The 27,617-nt window shown below is 41.4% G+C and overlaps 1 protein-coding gene and 1 pseudogene across 1 annotated transcript in view; both read right to left on the reverse strand.

The window, feature by feature from the left end:
* The window catches only part of SLC28A3 (solute carrier family 28 member 3), a 54,329-nt gene extending 40,630 nt beyond the window's left edge, over positions 1–13,699 (reverse strand). The window contains exon 1 of the mRNA XM_047097600.1: positions 13,622–13,699. Within this exon, the coding sequence (XP_046953556.1) occupies positions 13,622–13,699 (78 nt within the window). The remainder of the gene's footprint in view (positions 1–13,621) is intronic.
* Positions 13,700–22,423: 8,724 nt separating this feature from the next.
* Positions 22,424–27,345, reverse strand: LOC124524152 (dual specificity protein phosphatase 5-like; annotated as a pseudogene).
* Positions 27,346–27,617: the final 272 nt, after the last annotated feature.

Genomic DNA, 27,617 nt, shown 5'->3' on the forward strand with positions numbered 1-27,617 from the left:
ATAAGGACGCGTAACCACACACAGACACCTTCTGATGTCTTTGAGTTTTATGATGGTGCGTAAGAGACATGCATTTACTACAGTACAAACTGTACGTTGAACTTTAAATTTTGACCTCCTCTGGGGCTAGCAATATGCAGTATGATCCTCACACGTGATGCTGGGCATTGCCTAGTCAGCCATGAGATCACTAGCGTCCACAATCAATTCTGTGCCCATTCAACCACTGTTTCTCACTTCACAGTATTCAATGCATTACAGGAGATATTCAATACTTTGTTATAAAATAGGCTTCGTATTAGATGATTTTGCCCAACTCTGGGCTAACATAAGGATTCTGACCACATTTAAGGTAGGCTAAGCTATGTTTGGTGGATGAGGTGTATTAAATGCGTTCATGACATACAATATTTTCAATTTATGATAGATTTATTGGGACATAATCCCATCATAAACTGAGGAGATTCTGTCCTGGAAATGACTCAGGGACTCAGAAAGATAAAACGTGGAGTGGTCAGGATCGTAATTGACCAAGGCTGAATACAGGATTAAAAAAAGCAATTCAGGTGTTCCAAAAGAAACAATGGTCAGAGTACAATCTAATGCTATGAGAAGCCTGGCTATCTGTGTACAAATGGTGTAGATTAATGTAAAGGGAACCAAGGAAGAAATATCTAGAAACACATTTCAAAAGAGGTTGATAGAACTCTTTCAGTCTATGACAGATCAAATGGGCAAAAGTAAGAATAAGGAAGACCAAGATGACAATAAATAATATGAATCTGATTAGCATCTATTGAATTATATAACTCCAATAGAAAATATATTGTGGCCAAGACTGCTAGGTGTCCCTGATATCTATTTTTCTCTATTTCCTTTAACTATAAGGCTCTGAATTTTAGCTGGGCCTGAGATTTCACAGAATAGAGGTACATTTCTGACCTCCCTGTGGCTCTGGTTGAATTCTGCCACTGTGATTGAAGCTACATGCAGCTTCTCAGAAGTGTCCCAAAGCAGGACAGTTGATGGAGCCTGTGGACTCCTTTATTATGTTAATTAAATATAATATTAAAAAGGAAATACTTTAATGAAACCTAGTTATTAAAGTATTAAAATTAATTTGTGATAGTGTATATACATCTTTTTCAACACTTTAAAAAGCAAGAAAAAAAAAAACCCAACAAGGTCCTGTGGCAAGTGTGAATGACTGCCTTAATTGCAATGCCATGGATGTAAATTATATTTGGAGATATTTGAAACAGATATCAATTCTTTTTTTCTACTTGTATATATTAACTCAATGTAGTGACAGTTCTTTTGCACCTTTCGCATTCATTTCAAACAAGTGGTTCTACCTCCTCTTGGTCTGTGTGATGGAGCATATTCTTCTCTGTCGGGACCACAGAGAAGGCATCCCCACTCATCTTCCACCTTGTGGATCTCTTAGTTATGAAGCAACCATAAGTACATCTGGGAGAATATGGACCTTTATTCTTACTTGCACTTGGATATCTTGGTTTTACTTCTGGGTCTGTCCCTATTATCGTCCAGAAAATCTACCAATGGGGGAAATCAAATAATACCCAGGAATAAAGGCTTGAAATAAGCTTTGCTTTGAAATAAGCAGCAAATGAATGATGTTTAAGTATCCTGCTTAACCGGGGCTGATGTCATATGCTTTTCTAAAAGTAGTCGTTTTTCTATCAGAATTCATTAGAGTCTTGGGTTATGTTTAGAAGATGAAATGCAGATTAGCTTCCAATGTAATTCTGGTGTCAGACCAGACACGTTCATGTAGGCCAGACACTAGCAGTTGCTGCATGAAATGTCCACTGGGTGGAGCCACTTAAGGCTGTAAGATACAGGTACCATGAAGGCCAACGCTTGGCCCCACTTCTAATTCTGGCCATCTGTTAAAAGCATTAATATGCTAAAATATGGCCACAATTTTATATGCTACAAATGTTTACTTCATATATTGTCTAGAATGGTTGTATGTAATAAATAAATTGAATCCTTATCAAAAAGCATTCTGCGATCACTGGCCAAGTTTAGAACAAGTTGAGCACTAAAAAGTGGAAAATATGAATAATGTCTGCAACTTACATGTGTCAAAAAATAAGATGGACTAATGGGGGATAGAGGGTAGATGAAGAAATACATGAGAAAGCAAGTATGGTAAAATATTAATTATGGACTGTAGTTGGCGGATATATAGGTGTTTGCTATGAAATCACTTCAACTTTCCTATATGTTTAAAAATCTTCATTTTATAATGTTGCAAGAAGCAAAAAATGTTGGTAATTGATTATAAAATATGTAATAAAAGAAAGGGAATGTTAATCAAGATAAAGAAATATGATCAAAGATAAGTCTATTCTTTTCAGAAGAATGTCAGGGAAGGAATATTGAAATGAAGACTCCCATTTTGCAATTCCCTAGTACTAATTGATTCAGGAAAGGGTCATCCATGGGTGCGAAAACCATTGGGTGAAATGTGTTGGGAACCTGGATATTCACATAGCCTTAAATGTCATCCCGCCCCCCTACCCCCCACCAACAGATTACTTACTAATTAATAAAGAGGGAAACATGCCTTGGTAATGGAGTGCTGTGCTCATCACCATCCTAACCAGGTCATCACCACAACAGTGGAGTTAAATTTCTACAAATGCATTATGTATATTTTTAATTTCTTTTTTTACATGCAGTATTTCCAGAGCTGAAGCTACCTAAAAGTCATATAAAGATAGAACTGTACATTCCAAGACACCACTGACCTCCTGCCTGGTTGCCTTTCACTCTTATTGTAGCTTTGATATTTGTGTTGATAATTTGTGTTTGGTAAATGTGTGATTTCAGCCCGGACAAGCTGTTCTTAGAGCAATAATATAACAATGCCTGGACTCCTTCCTTACTGGGCCAGGCACAGTGCTCTGCACTTCCTCACACACTGCCATACTTAACCCTTGCTTCTCTGGTATTTGCATCTCTATCAATTCATAGATAAGCGTCCTTTCTCCTTCTACTAAAAACCAGTCTTCCATCTGCACTTGCTGGCTGCTATGGTCAATGTTTGTGTGCCCCTAAAATTCACCATGTTGAAATTCTAACCTCCAAAGATGATGGTATTAGGAGATGATGCCTGTCGGGGCTAGGAGATGGTGTTTAAGTTATGAGGGTGAAGCCTTCATGAATGGGAGTAGTGCCCTTAGAAATGAGGTCTCACAGAGATCCCTGACCCCTTCTACCATATGAGGACACTGTGAGAAGGCATTGGTTATGAACTGGGAAGAGGGGCCTCACTAGAATAAGCCCATGCTGGTGCCTTGATCTTGGACTTCTAGCCTTCAGAACTGTGAGAAATAAATGTTTGTTGTTTATAAGCTTCCCAGCTTGTGGTATTTTGTTATAGCAGCCCAGATAAAGGCACTAGTTCCATTTTCTTGCCATATTTTGTCTCCCACTCATTCCAATATGTATTCCATTCCTACCACTCCATGGAAATCACCCTTGCCCAAGTCTTTGATGGCTTTCATGTGCTTAAATCCAGTTTTCATCATCCACAAGGGATTGTTTCCTCCTTAAAATACTCTTGTCCAACTTGTGATATCACACATTGCTAGTTTCCTCTTGTCACCCAGACTTCTTCTCTATTTCCTGTACCATATCAGCCTTTCAACTCAACCCTTAATGTTACATATAGTTCCTTGGGGCTCTGTCTTAGGCATTCTCATTCACTCCTCTAACAAATATTTTTTGTGTACCTACTATGGACTAGGCAATGGTTCCTATGCTGGTTGCTGGTCTCTGTTCTCAGGGAATTTAGAAGATGCCAACCATAATAATAACACAATTAATTATTTTCTTACAATCATGATAAAGACTTAAAAAGTTCAAGTCCTGCACCTTATAATGCTTTTACAGATTGATTAGAATGAACTTGTCTGTGTCTGAAATTCCAAAGATGCATGAGGGAAACAGAAACGCTCTTAACAGCAAAACATCTTCCTATAGTTGAGAAAAAAAATAAAGAAACAAAGATATAATCTCTTTGACTCTGTCAGTTGAAACTAAAATTCTTCTTATTCTCATTTCCTTCTCTGATTTGTTTTTCATAGGTAAATCGCCAGTCTGCCTAAAGGGATCAAAGGTTATTATAGATTTTTTTTTAAATGAAAATGCATTTCATGCCAAAGCCTAAATCACCTGCAGGATGAAGTCTTATTTGCTCGGGCCTGCCTTATTCTTGTGTTATTTTGGGAAGTCATGGTCACTTCCTAAGTATTGGTCTCATCAGACCATTATCAGACTTACCAGACTGTTTCATGCCACAATAGTTAATAGTGAGGCATGAAAGAGGATACATGCACCATGGACATTTGAATTTGCTTACGTTTGGAAAAACAATGCTTCTTAGCGACTCCTAAAATCACCTTGGTCATCAAGCACCTTTTCCCAAAGAGCACTGACTAAATAAATATAAATTAATTATAAATACATGGATAGAGCCCATAAAATTTTTTTTAAGAGATGCATTTGAGTAAGTAAGATATGGATCATAATGAACCAAAGTATTTGAAAAATAACTTTATAAAAGTCCTTTGGAAGAGACACAGATGCTGGGAGGGAGCCAAGGTTTCTCCGTCTGGCAGGAACCCAAGGGGCTTGACGTTTACATTTGACGGCCATTAAACCAATTCAGAGTTGCCTGTTGGTGTCTTCCATAGTTATCCATCAGTAGATCCCAGTATCTACTATACAAAGAGGTGGCCTTCATAGATGGGTTTCAAATTTTGGTTTGGCCCCTGCACCAAAATAGCATCCCCAACTAAATGGTTTGGTTAATGGTTGCTGATACTTGAGCATTTGCTAGGTGCTAGTGCTTTCCACTAATCTCCCCTTAGTCCTTTGATGCAGGGTGTTATGGACCTATTTTTGAATGGGGAAGTAGATGCAGAAGTTAGGTAACTGCCTAATGGCAGTCTGGTTCTGAAGCCTCAACTCTTCACCCAAAGAATTTATGTTTTACTCTCCTCATAATGATTCACTATGTGACTTTTAACCTGTGCCCTGCTAACCCCCACCCCTTCCCTGTCTGACTTTTCTCAGAAGCTCACCTGTCTCTTTCCTCTCCACTTCCTCCTTAAGAAGGGGCCCCTTGTTATCTTCAGCCAAGCTCAAAGTCACATGCAGTACAGTCAGTTCTTGGACCATGATAGACCACGTCTTTTTCCACGTGTGCTTTCAAAATGCTTCCACTCTTACTTCTTTCTTCCCTCTTCTCTGACCTCAAGACCTCATGTTCTACAGGGAAACAAGGAAGTAGCCATCTGGGTCAACAGGAAGCCCAATGTTTGCTGGCTCCTGGAAATGTCTCTGTTGGCTTTGTGTGTGTCTTTGTCTCTTTTTTCCCTTCCTTGCTGGATCCAGCATACCATGTAACAAGACCTTTGCTCCCACCTGCTCTATCTGCACGGGTCTGGCCCTTAATTAAGTAATTTACATTTCAAATCCTCCTACTGCACAAGTTAGGCCAGTGCCCTCTAACCAGCTTCCTCCTTGCAAAATGTTTTCTGAAGCAATGGATTCAGGTGTATGAGAAACTAGGACACAGTAATTTGAAAATAGAAAAATAAAAACTTTAAAAGCTAGAAATGTTGTAAGAAGTGATATAATCCAAAGGGAGGGACACTGAGAGGCAAGTAGGACCCACTGGGGGACAGCTGCACAACTTTATAGATTGTGCTGTTTGGAACTATGTTATGTTCCCACAGTTGAGCAGGTGGAGGGAGTAAGGCAGCTGGAGAGTCCACAGGGAAGCAGGTATGCCTATCCTGGCTTCTGTTTGACTATGACTGACACTTTCTTATGGTGCAAAAAGCCTCACCTCACATTAATGGGCTATTTTCTGACCATGTTTCATGGAGGAGTTTATACCATTACTTTGCTTACAACCCCTTATCATCTGTCTGGCTAGTTTACTGTAGAATGTTCCCGAATCTGCAGAGAATAGAAATTCAGTTTTAAACCTAAACTTATCATTGGTTTTGGATTCTTGGGACCAAGATTTTGAAATCAGTGAAGAGTCTTGAGGTGAATCAGAACTGGCCTCTATTCCTGTCTGTCTCTCTTTACTACTTTTCTGTTTCCCTGTACATGTGTTGCATACCTTCTCATCTGGGGCCTTGACTTCTCCACATAGTGCCATATGGAAAAAAGTAATTTTTGATATGGTAGCTTGTGGAATTATTTGTGTCTTACTGGTTATTTTCCTTATGCCTAGCGCCCATTGAGTTGGTGCTCACTATATATTTGTTGAATGAATTAATGAATTAAAGCCTGGAAGTGTTCACTGGGAACATTTGGGAAATATTCCCCAACTCCCTGTCTAGATGAGACCACCATCTTGTGTCATGGGTAACACTTTTTATAAACTGTGTTGTGCTGATTTGCCATTGTGAACTAATTTTAACCAAATGGTAGCTATTTCCTGCTTTTTGCATAATGCCTGGCACACTGTCAATAAATTTTCGTTGAGTCAATAAATGTCATGCTTTATGTCAATGGGTTTTGGCTCTTGGAGGAAAAGCAAGCAAAGCCTTGAAATCACAGAACTAGGGGACTGAAAGGAACATTGAGAAGTCTTCAGTTACATTTCCCTGTTTCTCAACCGAACCATTCCTGGTAATCATCTACTTTGTTCCTGAACACCCACAGGAGGCTCTCTAACCGTGTGACTCATAGTGTTTTCCTAAGAAACTTGTCTTTATTTACTTCCAGAAGACACAAGGCATGCATGTCATCTTTTTCTTTTCTTTCTTTCTTTTTTAACTTTTTTTCCTTTCCAGGAAAAAGAAGGAACAATTGGGCACGCCAAGGCTGTAAGTGGCTTCTGGGTCAAATACCTTTGCCCACGTGTGGAGTAGAATTAGATGCCTCCAAATCTAGATCCCGGCTTTGAGTGAAAATGATATACTACATCTGCCTAAATCTACAATCTGAAGACACAGTTCTAAACTTCTGTAGCATGATAGAAACTTGGGGCTCCTGCTCACAATAATCTGTTCTCTATAAAAGTCCAAATACTCCCACTTCTGATTTTTTTTTCAGTTTGACACATGACAGTTCAGCTCGCGTCCAGGGCCAGCTTCTCATCAACATCAACAATGTCTAGATGAGATGGGTCAGTTGGTGCCACCACCTTCATTTTAAGTTAAGACACCGTGAAAAATAATAAATTCAGGGACTGTGGAAGAAACCAAATCCCTAAATCTTTCCCCTCTAAGATGTCATGGAAGTGCCTTGAGTTCTTAGTCATCTAGGCTGTTAGAAATAAGTCTAGGTATGACCTGATTTGAGGATAGAGGAGAGAATTTTTTTTTAACCTTCTTCACAAAGACAATTATTGTCATGTGTTTTCTGTGTTTTAACTCACCTGTGGAAGAAACACATCTAGATAGTTGTAGCCAAACTTGTCCTGAATTAGTGGAAACCCCTCATCCACCTGGTGTGATTCATGTTGACCTCCCTCAGGGGATTAGAGAGAAACAATGCTCTTCCTCCTTACTTTGCATAATCGCCACCAACCTTGAATTTCTCTATTCAAATTATTAGGCCAAACATTCTCCGACTTAAATGACCTCCCAAATTTTGACCTCCATTTAACAAACTCTTTAAACCCCACTGACTCATCAGGCATTTCCTGGAATAGGTCAGCTTTTCTCTGTGTGTGTGTGCAGAGTGGAGACGCATTTCCCATCTAGTCCTGTCTTGAACTTTCTTAAGTGGGTCCACACCCAGCTGGCTTAAGAGTGAGCATGGGTTCTGTGGCTCTGAGGGCCACATGTGGTACAATCAATACTTACTCATAGGCAGAAGGAAACTTCATTTGGGATTCTAAGAAACATCATTTAGTAAAAGTATTCTTTCAAAAATTGCCTGAATTTTCACCCTTAGAAATTTTGAGCTTTATTTGGACTCTCTTGCTTTCCTCTTTTCCTCTTCTCTGGATCCTTCTCCTTCCTTTGACTTTGCAAAAATCTTTTGGTTGTCCTATTCTAAAAAGACTTACCCTAAATATGGACACTCGATAAATGTGGTATTTGTCAAGTGGGGAAAATATATATATATTTAAAAAAAATTTTTTTTTCAACGTTTATTTATTTTTGGGACAGAGAGAGACAGAGCATGAACGGGGGAGGGGCAGAGAGAGAGAGGGAGACACAGAATCGGAAACAGGCTCCAGGCTCTGAGCCATCAGCCCAGAGCCCGACGCGGGGCTCAAACTCACGGACCGCGAGATCGTGACCTGGCTGAAGTCGGACGCTTAACCGACTGCGCCACCCAGGCGCCCCATATATTTTTTTTAAAGCAACACTGAAATAATTGGATACCCATGTAGAGAAAACAAACTTTTTTTTTGCTTTAAAGATTTTATTTTTTTAAGTAATCTCTATACCCAGTGTGGGGCTTGAACTCATAACTCCAAGATCAAGAGTCACATGCACTACTGAGTGAGCCAGCTAGGCACCCCCAAAAACAAAAACTTGATGCCTGCCTCACACTATACATAAAAACTAACTTCAGGGAGAGTAGAGTCCTCAATGTAGAAGGAAAATAACAAGCTTTTGGAAAATATGGGAGGGTATCCTTACGATCTTGCAGAGTAGAAAAAGATGTCTTAAACAGGATATATAAAACAGACACACCTGATAAATGGACCCCAAATAATTAGCTTTTGTGCATCTAAATATTAAAGAGTGAAAGACAGTTTCAGTGGTTGAAGGCATTTGTAAACCATATAATTAGAAAAGGGCTTATATTCAGAACATTTAAAGAACTCTTTCAAATCAGTAGGAAAAAGACAGAATCCAGTAGAGAAAACGGGCAAGAGACATGAACAAGCATTTCACAAAGTTGGCATCTAGTGGCCAATAACATAGGAAAATTAAAATGAAATCTCAATGTTACACTACTCACTACACATCTACCAGAATCACTGAAATTAAGCCAGATAACTATTGTTGAGGCTATGGAGTAATAGGCACTCACACTCTGTGGATGGAAATATAAATTAGCAAAACCACTTAAGAAACCAGTTTGGCATTATTACTGAAGTTGAAAATATATATGCATTCTCCATGACCTAGCAATTCCACTCCTAAATGTAACCCCAAATAAATTTGTTACATATGCGCCAGGAGACATGTCTAAGAGTATTCATAGTTGCATTTGTTTCTAGAAGCTCCTAAAAGCTCCAAGGATAATGGCACACATGTCCACCAACAGGAAAACAGATAAATTGTGTAATGTTTATGGAGAACACCATATATCAGTGAAATTGGATGAACTCCACTTACATGCAACAGTGTGGCTGAGTCTCAACAATACAAAACTGAGCAAAAGAAGTCAGGTACAAAATGATTTGTCTTGCCTAGTTCTATATAAATGTTTTAAAATAAGCAAAGAATTTTCCTGTAACTTTCTATTTATATAAAGTTCAAAAATAGGCAAAAACAGTGCTTGGGGATTCGTAACTATACGTTAAGGTATAAAGCAAAGCAGGGTAGTAATTACCATAAGGTTGGGGTCATTGTCACCCCTGTGGGCAGGGGCAGTTGTGACAGACATGCAGGATTGGTGTGTCAGAGCTGAGGGATGGCAATGTCCTATTTCTTGATCTGGATGGCACTTTATAATAAGCTGTCTAGTTGGCTTTGTGTGTTTTTCTGCATGTTATATTTCACAATGAATTTTTAAAAAATAAAAAAGCCCCCTGCCTGCAGCCCAATCTTGCCTTTTCTGAGCCTCTCTTCCCTGCTCTTCTCTCCACCAGGGGAACTTCCTCTCTGACTTCATTTTCCCCAGTTTCCCAGCTCCCACTCATCACACAAACTGCCCCCCATCCCACCCCTGGTCACCAGTGACCTCCTGGTTGAAAAATCACATGAACTGTCTTTGCTGCTAACCTTGTAGTTCTCTTTTCCCTTGGCTTCCCCAGACCCTTCCCTCTCCTGGTGCTGCTCCCCTTTCCCTCCTTGTGGCCTCTCTGCTCCAACCTCTGACTGCTCTAACTTTCCAGCTCCTGAAGTACTGGGGCTTCCTGGGTTCCCTTCCTCCTGGTGTCATCCATGCCACTGGCTCATTGTTGTGTGATCAGCCCCCAAATGCATGATGTTCCCTTCTAGACTCCAGGTGCCTTTATCCCTAGAGCTTCCTGCCTCCTCTCCATTTTCTTCTAGGGTATGAAATCACCCTAATTTCAACCAACGATCTCAAAATGAACTCATGGTCTTCCTTGCTCCAGCCCTATTTCTGTCTTTCTAGTCTACATAAAGAAAATCACTTCTAAGTTGAGATCTCAGGCTAGAAATGTTGACTCTCTTTAATCTGCCCCAGCACTGAGACATACTATTATTTATGTTCACACTGCATGCTAGGCACTTGCTATGGTCTGAATGTGTCCCCTTACCTACCCTCCCACCCCCTGCCAAATTCCTGTTTGGAAAATCTAATGCACAATGAGACAGTATTAGGTGGTGGGGCCTTTGAGGTGATTAGGTCATGAGGGCAGAGCCCTCATGAATGGGATCAGTGTCCTTATAAAAGAGACTCCAGAGATCTCCCTTGCACCTTCTGCCATGTGAGGACCCAGCAAGAAGATGGCTGTCCATGAGGAAGTGTGCCCTTGCCAGACACTGTTCTGCTGGTGTCACAATCTTGGATTTCCAGGCTCCAGAATAATGAGAAACAAATTTCTGTTTATAAGCCACTCAGTCTGTGGTATTTTGTCATAGCAGCCTGAACGAACAGTAGTTTTTTAAAACATATATTACATACTTAAAAAAATGTATTAACTCACTTAATTCTCTCAACACCAGGATATGGTATTATTATCCTACTTTAGAGAGGAGAAAATGGAAATATTCATCGCCAGAGCAGCTCTTAACTCACCCTGACTCAATGCTAATTGCATGGCCAAGGGGGCCTCCTACGAGTATTGGTACTTCTGTCCAGTGCTGGTTGTTACCACCTCTAAGCTACAATCTGATTATCATACCAACCTCCTAAATGGTGTCCCAACCACACATAAATCTCTTTCCATTTTGTCCACCTTCAATGGGGTATCAATAATTTGATAGTGTAAATTCTTTTATTATTTTTTTTAAGTAGGTTCTGTGTTGGGCCCCATGCCCGTCTTGGGCTTCAACTCACGACCCTGAGATCAAGACCTGAGCTGAGATCAAGAGCCCAATGCAAAACCGACTGAACCACCCAGGCACCCCTTGATAGTGTGAATTCTGATCTATTCTTTCCTGATGCCTTAGCCATTTGGAGGTCCCGTGATCTGGGGCCAGACTGTCCCCTGTACCTTCCCTGGAGCCCCTGCTCCTCATCTCCTCTATCCCCAGCATACATATTCTTTCAGGCCCCTGGGCCTGTGCAGACAGTTCTCTTTGCTTGCAGTGCTCTACTGACACCCCTCCCTGTTCAACCAGGAAATCCCTGCCCACCTCAGAGACTCCCCAGTCAACCCAGCTCCACCTGCTTATTTATTTATAATGTACTTGGTACCAACTTCCAGCATTGTTTTTTGTTTTTGTTTTACATCACATGTAATTGCTTATTGGTTTCTGCCTGCCTTGTTCCTGGAGGGCAAGAATAGTGTATTATTCCTTCTTGAATTGGTATCCCTTTCCAGCAGTGGTCTTATCTAGGGGGAAGTAATGGTTTTGCTGAGTAAATATGTGTCTCTGGAAATTCTTGTCAAGCAGCAGGCATTGGAAGAAATAACCTTGTTTCTGCTCGTTGGTGGTGGTATGTGGTATTCTGCTGGGTTTGAGATGCCGTGTTCTGCACCCTGAGACCTAGGGGTACTTTTTTCTTTTCTTTTCTTTTCTTTTCTTTTCTTTTCTTTTCTTTTCTTTTCTTTTCTTTTCTTTTCTTTTTCCTTTCCTTTCCTTTCCTTTCCTTTCCTTTCCTTTCCTTTCCTTTCTTTTCCTTTTCTTTTCATGGAAGAGAATGAGGGATAGAAAAGAGGACTATCTTTGGTGGATGTGTGTCCTCCTCACTGACTGGGCTACCAGTTGCTGGTGACATGGACCCGCCTCCCTTGCAGACATCTTTGTCTTGCTGTCATACTCACTTTGACTCTATTCCATTCTAGCCCTTCTATTCTTTTGAGCCATAAAAGGCCCTCTGCTTTATGCTTTTTTCTCATTTAACCCTTATGAGGGGAATCGGGACATGCTGCCCCCCAATCTACCACTTTGGCATGAGAATTATCTTGAGCTGAAGGCAACTGAGAAAAAACAAACACAGAAAGAGCTCTTCATTTTTCCTCTCTCTGTCTAGAGCAGGGATGAACTTTCCCTTGTGTAGGTGTCCCATAACAGGCAGAGGAGAACAACACTTGTCACTGGAAACAGAGATGGTGCTAAGATTGCATAAACCTCACTGCCAAACCTTATCTCCCATTAGCTACCCCCATGTCTTTCCTCATCACTTTCCCATAATTTCTTGGCCCTAAGAGCTTAACCTCTCTTTTTTTGGTCTAATCACTGCTCCACAATTTTTTGTCTTTTGTTAAAATGGTACATAAGACCCTGAGTCTTAATGTTTCTTTGAATTTTTCATTTATTTTCTGTGAGGCTGCATGAATATAAAATGAAGAATATTAATAAAATTTGTATAGCTTTCTCTGGTTAATCTGCCATTTCTCAGTTTAATTTGCAGATCTCAGGTGCTGAATCTAAGAGGGTAGAGGAAAAGACTTTTCCTCCCTTACACTTGTGATCTATGAGATGAAGTTCAGTGTGACCACTGTTTAGACAACTGAACTGAAGCTCAAGGAAGTTACAGTCACATGTGGGTAAAAGATTTAGGACTTGTGCCAAAGCTCTTTTACCTTCCTTGTTCCCTCCTTTGTTAGTGCCTAAAAGTTTGTTTTGCCTTTTTGGTGACTCTGAATCCCAACAGATTGCTGACACCTGTTTGTGTGGGCTCCCAAGTCAGCTTAGGAAAGGAAGCACAGCTAGGGACATCCCTGAAAAACTCTCATCCCAGAGCCAGTCAGAACAGGCTTGTGTTTCCCTGTGACAGGACTCTTTCTAGGCCTCTGCAGCACCCAGTTCCAAGTTAAGCAGCATTAATCACTCAGTGAGTTTTGGTTGATGACATGAGACTGGTTTGCATAACCCGGCTGCACTGGGGCCGGCACCCAGGCTCCCATCTGACAGGTGCTTTGGGAGGTGGTGTAAGAGAAAGAAAGCCTGAATTGCTCCCTACATCCAGGATCTGGAGTCTCTCCATTCTTTCCTTCTTACCAGCTCTTTGGAAAATATTGGCAGGGCTTGTGAACCTGAAACAAAAGCCTGAGAAGACAATCTTGTTTCTAAGTGACAGGGCAAGTTAGGGATCAAAACAAGTTGTACTAAAAGAGACTTTTCAGGTTTGTCAGCCCAAAAGGAAAAAATCATAGGTTTAAAGAGTGTCATGAAAAACTCTTATTGTGTTCCAAGAACCCCACTGGTTTTGTCTGGGAATTTGCCAAGGTTGCGAGAAATGAGCACTGTGTCCATTTACTTGGTCTCAAACACAAGATAAAACTTCCGCTCACCTGGAAGCCCCTGTTGCTGTAGCCCTCCGCTCTGGCGGCCGTCCTACTCTTCAGCTCCACGAAGTCTTCGCTGCTCATGGCATTGGTTGGGCTCTGAAATCTTTTCAGGTGTCTGGTCTAGAGTTTCCTCCGTACCTGAAGGAACATCAGCCTCTGCTGATGTCAGAATGCCACCTGCTGTTGTAGGAACCTGGGCACGGCTTACATTTGAAAACTTAAGAATCTGTGGGGCGGAGCAGGAGTGATAGGTGGGTGGGGTGTGGCCTCCAGTTCAGGTCCACCCACCTCATTAATCTTCCCGTTTAGGATTGCTGGCCCATTTTTACTTTGAAAACTCAGTACACAGAGCAGAAAAAGACACTTTCTCAACAGTCACGAGTCAAATAATCTATTTCCTGTGGGTGGTATTGGGGACTAGGAATGGTGTGGGGTGGCAAGGAACATAAGGGCTGGCTGCTACCAATTGACCACTATTCTCTGCTAGGTCCATGCTCAGTACTTTGTATACGGTTGTTTTGGTTTATCTTCAGGACAAGCAAAAACTGAGATGTGATAAAGTAAAGTCAACAATTTGCTCAGGGTCATTTGGCTAATAAAGGGACAGTGAGAAGTCAAATCAAAGTCTTTTTACTACATCCCTGTCTACAGATCGGTTTGCTTTTAAAAAACCAATTCCTAGAAATGCAAATATGCAGCAGATAAATGGAACGTGACCAACTGCTCACTTAATAAAAGGATTCTTCACTTTAGGAAATTATTAGCTATAAGATTCTTTCAAATAGCAGTTTCCCCTAGTACATTTAAAATGAATATAGTTGTGTGGCCTCTGAGGAAATGTGAAAAATGCTAATGATAAGTGAAAAGCTAGAATTAATAAATGGAATACTGCATACAGTAGATAAAAGAATAGAAGAAAATACCAAATGTAATTATGATTATTTCTGGGTTGTGGTTTTTATGCCTGGTTTTTATGTGCTCTTTCTTTGCTGAGTTTTCTATAAAGACCATGATTTATTATTATTATCATGATATAGACTATATAATAATTAAAAGCTCACTGGAACCACATTGCCTGGGTTCAAATCCTGGCTCTACAACTTACCACAGCTCAAGAGCTAAACCCAGCCAGCTGTTTATTTTTAGTTTTTATTTAAAAAAATTTTTTTTAATATTTATTTTTTGAGAGAGAGAGAGAGACAGAGACAGAGACAGAGCACAAGCGGGGGGAGGGCAGAGGCAGAGGCAGACACAGAATCCGTAGCAGGCTTCAGGCTCTGAGCTGTCAGCACAGAGCCCCGGCACAGCAGGGCCAGAACGCATGAACCAGGAGATCATGACCTGAGCCGAAGTCGGACGCTTAACCGACTGAACCACCAGGTGCCCCGCCAGTGACATATTTTTAAACATAAAGCCCAAGAGCTAAGAATGGCTTTTAGATTTTTAAGTGGTTGGGAAAATTCGAAAGAACGAATATTTCATGACACATGCAAACTATACAACACATGCAAATTGCAGGCCCCAGAAATAAAATTTTGTTGGAACATGAACATGCCCATCCCCTTGTGTATCATTTATGGCTGCTGTTGCCCCACAAGAGTAGAGCTGGGTGATTGTTACAGAGACTGCATGGCTGGAAGTCCAAGATATTCACTACCTGGCTCTTTACAGAAAATCTGTGTGGATCCCTGACTTACTAACCACGTTGAATTTGGGCAAGGTACTGTGTTCTCTGTGCCTCAATACCTCATCTATAAAATGGACATAATAGTTCTGTTTCACACTGTATATTACTGAGATGACAAAATAGGATAATAGACTTAAAAACACACGGAATGGTGCCTGGCACATAATAAAATTGTGATAAGGTAATGCTTATCTTAAAACGTTAAAAAGAAAAGGCTCAATGATCTCTGAACAGTAGTGGGCATGTGCTTTAGGGACAGGCTTTCTCCCTGAGGCCAGGTACACCTGTCGTTGAGCAGGTGATATATTGCACCCTACATAGGAAGGCATAGCACCCCCACCAGACTGGTGGTCAGGTCAGTCTCTCCCCAAAATCCCCACCATATTGGCAGCATGGAAAAGGTGATCTCTGACTTCTCACTGTGTGCTTGTGGAACCCTGGTCGAAGTCCTCACCATTTATGAACACCATCGGAGCTTTCTTTATGCTTTCCTTCTTTAATGATTCTCACTGATGAATGGAGACTTAGGAATTTTTACCAGTTCTCCCCCATAATTGTGATATGCCGTAATAAGTTGTTGCCATGTAACCCAATGCAAAAAGTCCCATTGGAAGTGATCAAGAGGGGTGCAGATAAACAGAAAGTAGATAATATGGGAAGCTTTCTTTAAAAATTCTTTTTTAATGTTTATTTATTTTTGAGAGAAAGAGAGAGAGAGAGCAGGGGAAGGGCAGAGATAGAGGGAGACAGAAAATCTGAAGCAGGCTCCAGGCTCCGAGCTGTCAGCACAGAGCCTGATGTGGGTCTCGGACCCACGGACTGCAAGATCATGACCTGAGCTGAGGTTGGATGCTTATCCGACTGAGCCATCCAGGTGCCCCAATATGGGAAACTTTCATTGTAAACTTGTTGGAAAAAGCCAGTTGCTGCAGTTAGATATCAAGAACTGTCATGAACTCAAAGACTCAATCTGGTTCAGGTTTACAGAAGATTTTTACTCTCTGGAGGGGAAAAAAAACCCCGTTTATTGTCACTTACGGTTATAAGTGCAGAAGCTTGGCTCAAATACCTGAAATTCCTGCCGATATGCTTTTATGAACCTTTTAAAATGCACAAACCAGGGTTTTCTCTGTCCCTAGGCTGTTAAGCCCGTTAGTTTGAAGAGTGCAAGAGTATTTGAGAACACGTCACTGTGCAAGCAAGAGCACTGTATAGTGTTGATTAAAAGACACAGTGACCTGCCCCTTCCATACTCCATCTACACCAGTGAAAAGGAAACATGGAGACCTACTTAGAATAAATTATACATACAACTGTGATGCTAAAACATAAAAATGATGGTCAGTTACAGGGAAGTTTGGACTCAAAATGCTATCTACCTGAAACCTATAGTTTAGATCTTTAAGAACTAATGAAAATTCAGACTTTCTTTGCAGCCTAAGAATTAACTTGAGTTATGGGGCTATCGCTTAAAATGATTGCTACCTTGGTAGAAGTGATGGCTCATTTTCCCCAATTTGGACATAGAAATCATGATCAGAAAATAAGGTGAAGGACCCTTTCAACTTTACAAGACTACATTTTAAATCATTCCCTAGTCATGCAGAATCATTATTTGTAAGGAATAAGTTGTGCCAAAGGCCAAAGGAATGATCCCTTAACTCTTCTGAGTCTCAGCTGTTTTCGTAGTGTCCCTCAAACTCAGTTTTAAACTTTGAAATCATTGTGTAGCGACCAAATTACTGGGATTTTTAATCAAATAATTTCTATATTCCATTCCCCAAGAGTTGGCTTCTGAAGACTGAAAACCCATGGGTTGTGTGGACAAGCTCATTCAAGAAAAGCAAATGAAAATAACCTCAAGCTCCTCCAAATTTATTAAAAATATGAAAGTAAAATTGGGTGCCTGGGTGGCTCAGTTGGTTAAGTGTCCGACTTCAGCTCAGGTCATGATCTCACAGTCTGTGAGTTTCGAGCCTTACGTTGGGCTCTATGCTGACAGCTCAGAGCCTGGAGCCTGCTTTAGATTCTGATTCTCCCACTCTCTTTGCCCCTCCTCTGCTCATGCTCTGTCTCTCTCTCTCAAAAATAAATAAATATTTTTTAAAAATTAAAAAAAAATGAAAGTAAAAAGAAAATGAAATACATGACAATGTGTCTTGCCTTGTGCGTGAAATTCTATACTAAGGTCACTCTTTTGGTGACAGTGCTTCCAAAAGGAGTAAAATTAATTGTTAAAAATCGTGTGTAACATTTGTCCCATGTTAAGAATGATGTATAATATGTTATAGCATGAGTTTTATCTGCTCCCTGCTGTTCTCCCCCAAGGAACATTTCATGTATTACAGATTAACATTTGTTTATACATTTTATAGTTTAATAAACCAAAAATGTAATCCTGGGATGCTTACAAAGCTTAACCTAATTAACCAACTCTAACTATTCAGATCATTCATGAGAAAAAAAACCCAAAACAATAATGTATATTTGAGATTAGAAATACTTCGGGACGTTTTCCAACAAAAAAATCCCTTTTGCTTTTCAACACTCCCACTGTTCGGGGTACTAGAAGAGGCCAGCCATAGCATTTATAGTAGTCAGAGATCGGTCAGAAGATATGCAACCTGAGTAATACCTGTGACTTAAGATTGTTTGGCTGTCTATATCACTTTATTTTTTAATTTATATTTGTATTTGTATTTTATTTTTTAATGTTTATTTATTCTTGAGAGAAAGAGAGACAGGAAGAGAGACATAGAGAGCATGAATGGGGGAGAGGCACACAGAGAGGGGGACAGAGGATCTGAAGTGGGCTACTGACAGTAGTGAGCCCATGTGGGGCTTGAACTCACGAAGCATGAGATCATGACCTGAGCCAAAGTAGGAGGCTCAACTGGTTGAGTCACCCAACCAGGCACCCTATTTTTATTTTTTTAACTAACCTCTATGCCCAATGAGGGGCTCAAACTCATGACCCCAAGATCAAGAGTCACATGGTCTCCTGACTGAGCCAGCCAGGTGCCCATGTCTGTACCACTTTAGTTAAAATCCTGGGAAGGATGACCTTGGCCCAAGCGCAGACCAATAAAGAAAGGGAGAGAACTAGTGTCTGTGGAGCACTGCCATTGTGCCTTTTAAGTACTTATGTTGTTTTCATTTTGTCTTCAGAACAACTCTGCAAATGAGGTATTAACATCCCCATTTCACAGATGAAACACCTGAGGCTCAGGGACACAAATTGATTTTTCCAAGAACATTAATAAGTGGCAAAGTCTAATTCGAGCCCATGCCTCTATCGAGAGTTCTAAGTTCTGTAAAGAAATAAAACTCAGGGGAAGCACAACTGAGTTAATACCCAAAAGTGCTCATTCTATCAGTGGGGAAAGCAAACCACAACCATGCTAAATGCAAAAAAGTGAATAAAATGGAAAAATGATACGGTTGTCATGATAGCAGAGTTTCATCCGTCTGTGTACTTTGAAATCCTCAAAAAATGTGCCAATGCTTAGTTGAGGAGATTTGTTAGAAGGCCCAAGTATTGGTCTGCCATATTGATTCCACTGGAGATGAATGTTTGGGCTACAAGCTATGGGAGGGCTTTAGCCACCTTAGTCCCTGCTCTCTCTTCAGTGCTCTGGGACAGAATAGGCTCAAGGCTAAATAGCTTGTCCATTGCTCAAAGGAAGAAAACGGAAATCTTTACATTCCGTGTAGCCCAGAGATACTTGCGAGTTGCACAATGAGTTGTTAGTGAGATGAGTTCACACTGGCCAGCTCTCCCCAAGAACCAGGGCTGGGAGGGGGGTGAGGTAAACAAAGAGCCTAGGGTACAAAGTTTAACAAGCCACTCCTCTCAGTGCCTTGCAAGTGTAGGATCAGCACCTGAGAGTAGTGACAGCCTTCTTAAATTTGGCATCCTAGGCACCTTGCTCAGCTCACCCTGCTTCTGGCCCCACCAAGAAAAATCTATGAGTTTATTTTGGACTAGTATAACATAGGAGTTAAGGGTACAGACTCTGGGTGTGCCTGGGTGGCTCAGTTGGTTAAGCATCTGACTTTGGCTGAGGTCATGATCTCATGGCTCGTGAGTTCGAGCTCTGCATCAGGCTCTGTGCTGACAGCTCAGAGCCTGGAGCCTGCTTTGGATTCTGTGTGTGTGTCTCTCTCTCTTCCCCTCCCCACTTGTGCTCTGTGTCTCTCTGTCTCTCAAAATAATAATAATACAACATTAAAAAAGATAAAGTGCAGACTCTGGACTCAGTTCAGCTTCCAATCAAGGCTTTGACTCTTACTAATACTAACTAGCTAGAAGTTCAGGCAAGTTACTTACCAGTAATCTCTCTAAACGTCTGTGGTTACCTGAAAAATGAGGTTTATAGTTCTATCTATCTTACAACAGGCCTGCTGTGGAAAGTGGTTCACATTGGAGAGTAAGAGTGTACATTCTCAAGATTCCAAGGAAAACTTGCCAGTCGCTTCCCAGAAAGCAACTCAGAGTGGACCTCTAGAGCCTGCTAAGTGTCTAGTAGGGTAAGTGGTTAAATAAGGTTAACTAAGAGAGTGACGAAGAAGCAGTGATTTTTGCCTGGGTTATGGTAATGGCAACGTAGCCCTTGCAGATGACCAACGGCTCTCCAGGAAGCCCATTCTTGAGTCTAGGATTCTTGAGTCTTGAGATTTCCAGAGATAAACATCTTCCCGTTTATTCTGTTTGTTCAGAGAAAGACACAGCTGTGTGAGTGGTCTGCAGAAAAGCTTCTTACTGGGCTGGGTCTGTGTGTAAAATTTCCTCAGTTCTCATCCATAAGAGTGGTTGGCGGTAGTGCCAGCTGCATTCTTTTGATGTGATCAGGTGAGTTGATCTTGTGTAATTTAAAGGTCCATGGACCCAGCCCAAGGTTTGAACACTTAGGTATCACTCTCTAAGGACCACAGTGCTGGTCATTCTCTTGTGGGAAACACTCACTGTCCCTTTTCACAGATGAGAAAACAAGACACAGTTCATGAGGGAATGGTGGGTGGTTTGGGATGGCTAGCTAAACAAGGCTGTTATGGGGGGGAAAAACATTATAATTTCTGGAAAATAAAACACTCAAAAGTGTTTTCTTTATCATTTTGTAACCATGATGGCAAGAATCATGAACAGGTGTTAAACCTAGCTGGAAAAATTTGATGAGAAGAGCATTTATAATGTTGAAATTTAATAATTGTGACACCTGAAAGATGCCATCTTAACAAAATGGTCATCAAGAATGGGACAAAGCAAAAAAAAAAAAAAAAAAAAAGAATGGGACAAAGCTACATCACGTGCCTCCTGATAGGCTGCACAGAAGACAGATCACTTCTGTGATACTTCTGCCCCAAATGTATAACTTGAATCTAATAATAAGGATGTTATAATCAATCACAGGATATTTTACAAAATAACTGGCCTGTATTTTTAAAAATTGTTAAGGTCTTGGGAGGCAACGAAGGCAGAGAGGCCATTTCACATTATAGGATACCAAAGATACAGGGTGAATAAATGCAACATATCATCCTAGAGTGGGTCCTAGACCAGTGTTAGAAAGGACAGTACAGGGACAAATTGACCATGTTTGAATTTTGGTCACAGCATGTGTCAGTGTTAAATTTCTTCATCTTCATAACTATATTGTGTCATGTAAGAGAATGTCTTTAGGTAGACATTGGGTCTTTAGGAATAGAAGGGCATGATTTCTGTAATTTATTCCTGAATGGGCTTAGGAAAAAAAGCAATGACAAGTAAACGTATATGAGTATATGAGAAAATTTAAAAAAGCATATTAGACAATGTGTTAATGGTGAATCTGATTAAGTTATGGGAGTTTTTGTTATTCTTGCAACTTTTCTGTAAGTTTGAGATGAGTAGTAAAAAGTTATAAAAAATAGATGTTTTATGAATTATTCATACATACAAATGTATAAATTTAGCCTCAGTTATGTATGTAGACAGTGAAATGGTTAATTATATATATATGTGTGTGTATATATATATATATATATTTCCTCTTTTACTAGTTTTATTTTGCATATGGAAAACAAAAACCAATAACAGTGCTTTTCTTCCCATTCGTATGGATTTTAGGAAATGACTGCCTTTTCCCCTGGAGAAATAGCCCACAGACAAAAAAGTAGCACCACACTGTGAGATCTGTGAGTGCCGGAGTCAGTAGCTTGAAGATGACCCCCAGGGGCAGGGAAGAAAGCAAGTGTGTCACGGGAGATGGGACAAGCACATCAGGACCATAAGCTGGGAAAACCTGTCATTTCTGTCTTCAACACCACTGACCCGGAATACACAGTAGGTACCCTTTTTCTCTTGGCATCCACCGCCACCACCTCAAAGGGATCATTTTCGGTCTATGGTCTGAAGAATGCTTTTCAAATGACACAAGAGTGTCTTTGAGGAGTCGTGCAAAGAGAAATGCCCAAATGTGAATAAGAATTATGCCAAAGTTCAAGTTCAGGAAAGAGCCTCTAAGGAAAAGGAAACTCAGCATGTCAATGTCTTCCTACTTCAACCAACTGCCTCTGTTGGACTCAAGAGGGAATCTCAAAAAATTTGAGGGGTCAAATCAGCATATATATGGTGTCCCTATAAACCCTGTAGGATTACTTTCTTGGATGGTGATCATATTATGTCCTGAAGCAACAGAGACTGATACCGAGGCTGCCAAATTTGAAAACTAAGATTGAAATTATGCTTCCTTCAGAATGAATTGTTCTTGTGACTGTTTTTTTCTCCTGGTCTAGCAACTGCTTTATTCCCTGTTGCTGCAGGTATTTGCTACCTTATGCTTGGAGTGAGAAGGTAACTTTAGGTGCAGAGATTGGGCAGCCCTGAGAATGCAGGGGGCTGGAAGAACAGGAGTCAGTGCTCACTGTGCTCTTATAGCGACTTGGCCCTTCCTTCAGTCTTGAGGACCTATCCCTGAGGTTAGTCTGAAGTTTGACTGCAAGCCTGGTGACTGCTCACTATCCCACTGGGGCAGGGGAACAGAGTGAGGTCTTTAGTATTGCACAGGTATGAAATGTACATGAGTGAGAAAGAAAATCACAGTTGCTCTTGAGGCTGGGCTGGTCCCCCCATCCTAGCTTTAGCAGGATGTGTCTGTGCCCATGGACTCCCATTGAGTGGGTGGGCACTGGTGGAGCACCGAGGTAGGGTGTGTGCGGTAGGAACTCTGCACGTCAGGGCTCAGTGACTGCAAACGGTCTGTAAATGAAGAGCCAGCTCTCTCTCTCCCCTTGGCTGGAGGGAGCCTGGGGTGGCTGTGGAAGGCAGGATCCCAGATTCATACTGCAGGACCTGGCCCATGAGGCCAAAGTTGGGTGAGATCATACTTCTCTGCTTGATATAATGTAAGGCCTCCTTCAGGCAAGTTACTTGGTCTTCAGGAGATAACACATGCAGAGTTGAGTGAACAGGAGATCCTGGCATTGCAATGGACACGAACCTTGCCTCCCTTTCCCCAAACACAGTCCAATGAAGTCTATGCTTCTTGAAAGTGAGAACTAATGTCAACCACATAGCTGTCTTCCTCAGGGATCCATTTGTAGTGTAGGTGGACCATGCTGGCCTCAGGGCTCTGTTGTGAGACATTCAGTAAGACTGTGATGTGGGGGATGGTGTGGACCTTGCACTTGGAGGCATGGTAGTCAGGTTAGGGTGGACCTTGTACTTGGATGCATGCTAAGCAGGTTGGTGAGAACCTTGCCCTTGGATACATTGGTAGGTACTTTTGAGGTTGAGGAAAAGGCAAGAGTGCAAGTAGGCTGCCCTTCAGCTGATGTTGACCACACTGGCTGATGAGGTCTCTCTTGTTGCAATCTTCTCTTGTGAAATGGGTTGGACATCCACATAACACTGAGGATATTCTGAGTAAAAGGTCTCACATCCCACTTTGAGGAAGTCCTCAGGGCTGCAGCCAGCGGATGGAGTTCAGTGCTGCCTGGCATATTCAGCTACAGGATGGGGTGCCTGGCTGGCTCAGTCAGCAGAGCACACCACACTTGATCTCAAGGTCATGAGTTTGGGCCCCACGTTGTGGGTAGAGATTACTAAAAAATAATAAGGAAACACCAAGGAGACTTGACATGTTCAGCTACTGACTAGCTGCTCACCACACCTAGAAGCCCTGATCTATATATTTTAAGACTTTGAATCTATACATTATCCTGCATATTTCTTCCTATGTGGTTAAATGCAGATTCCATGCAAATTTTATCATTCTAGTTCAGAGTTGGGATAGACATATTAACGACAACATCAAAAATTCAGTTATTAATGGAGGTTAAGATTTTTGGTATGGGGTTTCCTCTTACATAACGTATCCCTGAAATGGTAATATTTGTCATTACTTGGTCAAGTGGTACGGCTCATAATTCTAGAAATGCCAACAGTGACATTAAATTTCAAATTGGTGGCATTGAATTTAAAGAACTTAAGGGGGTAGCCCAAATGCAAGTTGTTCTAACATTTTCTCTCAGTGTAAAAGTAAATGTTTAAATCACATCTTGAGCTCAATTACATTTTCAGCCGTACCTATCACTACCCAATTATTTCATGTATTGGCGAAGCTTGAGATAGTACTGGAGCTCTTAAACCAGGTAGTAGAACATCTGAAGTTGTATTATTATTGGGGGACACTGTGAAATATTGATATTTTATTCTATTTGACCTGCTGTGCTAGAAACAACGTATGAGCAGAAAAGGACTATATTCTACATATGCATTGAAACCATCACAATCACAAATTGCCAGAACTATGTAAACTCAGGTGAGAAAACCTCAGTTTCTGAGTTTTTCTGTTAACTTTAGTCTGTTACTTATCATGTGCTTTGTTAACATTCATTAGCAGGATCCAGAACTTATCAGAAATTCCAGGTAACTTCTACTCATTCATTCGGTGCAGATTTTAATGACTAAACGGAAACAAAAGTAATCCTATTCCCTGCTTCCTCTTCTGAGGGTTGCACACACTGAGATATTGTTCACCACTGTTTTCCGCTGGTGGAGGAACAGGGCAGAAACGCCTGGGCCTTGACTCGTCCTTGTTCTATTCTCATCCTTGCTTACAGATCTTCCAGGCCCTCTGGACTCTGTTCTGGTCTTGGAGCATTTTCACCTGAACTTGGACTGGTTCTTTACATTGCTGGGTCCTCAGCTCCCCAGTGGGCTGTCTTAGACCTCTGAGTCCTCTAGGTAGCCCACCTCTAGTTGAGGACTCGACCGTCTTTTGCACTATAGAATCCCCTGTCCGGGCACCCAGCCTGGGGGCAGCAGAGAGGAGCTATATAGCAGCTCTGAAGGCCTGGATCTTGACTCCTTATGTTATCCCCCTGAAAGGAACCTGACAGGTGCACCTAAAACTTGTGCTGGAAACAAGGAAGCTTTTAAGCCTGGCTGATGGTGTGGCTAAAGGAGTGATCTGCAAAGGGTTCCAAAAAAGTCAAGTCAAGGCGATTTTAACACCAAAAAGAGCAATGTTTATAGTGGAAAGACATCAAATACATGAAAATTCATGAGTCCATAATGATTCTTTAAAAAGAAAACTCTAGAAAACACCTCTCATATTTGCTGTGACTTAAGCGGGATTAATTCCTTACTGTGAAAGTAGTTAAGGGGAAAAGGAAGGCTTTATATTGTCTGGTAGGAATTGCATTTCAAGGTAAGTAACAAAATGCCCAGTTGAGCTATACTTTACATAACAATGCAGGCATCATATATAAGAGGAATGGTAAGATTCAAAAGGTGTGATTTGGAGACTCCTTGAGTAAGGATGATCAGTTGGCATTAAATTATTTGGTGGATAGTTGGTGAAGTGCTGGACATTGTATGGAGCCAAAGTCTCGACGTGCAGGTGACATAGTGGCACAGGGGACCATGAAATAGAAGAATAGAGCTCAGGCCAGTTTTTTTTTAAATCGATGTTTATTTATTTTTGAGAGGCAGAGAGAGACAGAGCATGAGCAGGAGACGGTCAGAGAGAGAGGGAGACACAGAATCCGAAGCAAGCTCCAGGCTCTGAGCTGTCAGCACAGAGCCTGACACGGGGCTTGAACTCATGAACCATGAGATCATGACCTGAGTCGAAGTCAGACACCTAACCGACTGAGCCACCCAGGTGCCCCGAGCTCAGGCCAGTTTTGATGCAAATGGGTCTATCATTTTTTTAAGTGGGTCTGTCAGCTATTATGAGCCTTTGATGTGGGATAGTATGAAGTGTGTATTATCACTTCTCTTTTTGCATATGTATTTTTTTTGCATTTTTTTTGCATTTGCATTTGCATACGGTTTCTTTTTTTCTCAAGAGCTCTGAAATGAGACTGCCTGGTTTTTCTCCTGATGCTCTCACTTCTGGGTTGGGATCTTGAGCAATTTATGCAACATCTCAGAGCCTCAGTTTCCTAGACTTCATAGGGTTTTGTGAAGATCTAATAAGAATATTTGTGAAGGAGTACCTGGGTGGATCAGTCAGTTAAGCATCCAACTCTTGATTTCGGCTCAGGTCATGATCTCATGGTTTTTGAGTTCGACCCCTGCATAGGGCTCTGTGCTGACAGGGCGGAGCCTGCTTGAGATTCTCTCCCTCTCTCTCTCTGCCCATCCCCTGCTGGCACATGTGCTCTATCTCTCTCCCTCTCTCTCAAATTAAATAAATACATTTAAAAAAAAGGATATTTGTGGAATTGTTGGACTAGGGCTGGACCCTACAACACTCAATAAATTAGCTTTATTATTATTGTAAATAATTATTTCCTGAATAAATGAATACTGTAGCCATATGTACCTATGTACCTATGTACGTCCCCTCTCCCTTCACCCAACCCAGTCCAGCCCATGAGATTCTAGACTTCTAGTAGGGGATACTTTGAGAACCTATAAATGTGTCAGAACCCAGGCTCCATATTCTTTCATCACTAACCCACCTGCAGAACCTGAGTGAGTCACTCAGTTTCCTCATCATGAGCCTAGAAAAGAGGTGGGCAGAGTGGACGATGTGTCGAGCGTGTGGCATGTGAGGGAGAAAGATGACGCAAACCTGGTAGGAAGGTATTATTCAGCATGACCCAGGGGACAATGTATATAAGATAAAATGTAATGTTTCCCCCACTCAGGGGACAGCACACTGACCTTACTTTTCTTAAAATTTCCAAAATAAAACTGAGGGCTGCCTTGATTCTATCCCTTCCAGGATTGAGTGAACAAATATTTGTTTACTAAATTCTTTAAATTTGGGGTGCTTGGGTGGCTCAGTTGGTTGGTCGTCTGACTTCAGCTCGGGTCATGATCTCACAGTTCGTGGGTTTGAGCCCCGCATCGGGCTCTGTGCTCTCAGCTTGTAGCCTGCTTCGGATTCTGTGTCTCCCTCTCTCTCTGCCCCTCCCTGACTCGCACTGTGTCTCTCTCTTTCAATAATAAAATAAACATTAGAAAAATCCTTTAAAATTTTAATGATAATTCTTATTCCAGAATAAAAATTCCCTTGCCCTTATCCCCTTATACAACAGTACAAGGACTACATTGATTGCCTGCTTCCCCTACTACACTGTAACCTCCATGAAGGCAGAGGTCTTTATTTTGCTGGCTCATACATCCCCACACCTACAGCGGTACCTGGCGTATAGGTAATCCTTTGCGTATATTATCTTAATTGTTCACAAATCTTACTAAGTTATTAGCATGGGTATTGATTGCTCTTATAACATATGGGGCTTATGTCTGCAGCCTGTCAAATGGGTATATTCACTTGTCTCCACCCAAGACTGTTTTGAGTCAGGGAAACAACAGAGCTGTTTAAGAGTGTGGGTGAGGCCTGATGTAAGTATGTGTAATACGTGTCACACCGCAAAGCAGGTTGGGTTTTGCCCAGACAACCCTACTCGGGCCGTCTGCCTTGAAGACTTGGGCTTTTCCTGCTGTTCCCTGTCTTCCTTTGGCATCTCCAACTCCCTAACGAATATTTACTCAGAACTTATCATGAGTTACTCACCATTCTAGACCCCTGGCAGTCATCAGCGAGCAAAACGAAGAAAGATCTCTGACCTGAACTGTGGGACATGGACTTTGAGACAAAGGGCTGAAAGGTCGTGCAGAAAATTTTGCCTGAGCTCCTGAATGGAGTCACAGTTGCCTGAGATGGGGGAGTCTGTGGCGGGCAGCCTTCAGGGCAGAGACGGGAGTCCAGCTCTTTAAACATCTGTAGAAGGACTCCTTGCTTTTCCCCTGTCCCACCAGAATGTTCTACCACACAATCTGCCTCAGCATTAAAAGCTGTTCTCCAGATG

Source organism: Lynx rufus, unplaced genomic scaffold, assembly GCF_022079265.1.
Source record: "Lynx rufus isolate CCGP_SWC_20201006 ecotype Redwood Valley unplaced genomic scaffold, mLynRuf1.p SCAF_10, whole genome shotgun sequence".
NCBI classification, from domain to species: Eukaryota; Metazoa; Chordata; class Mammalia; order Carnivora; family Felidae; genus Lynx; species Lynx rufus.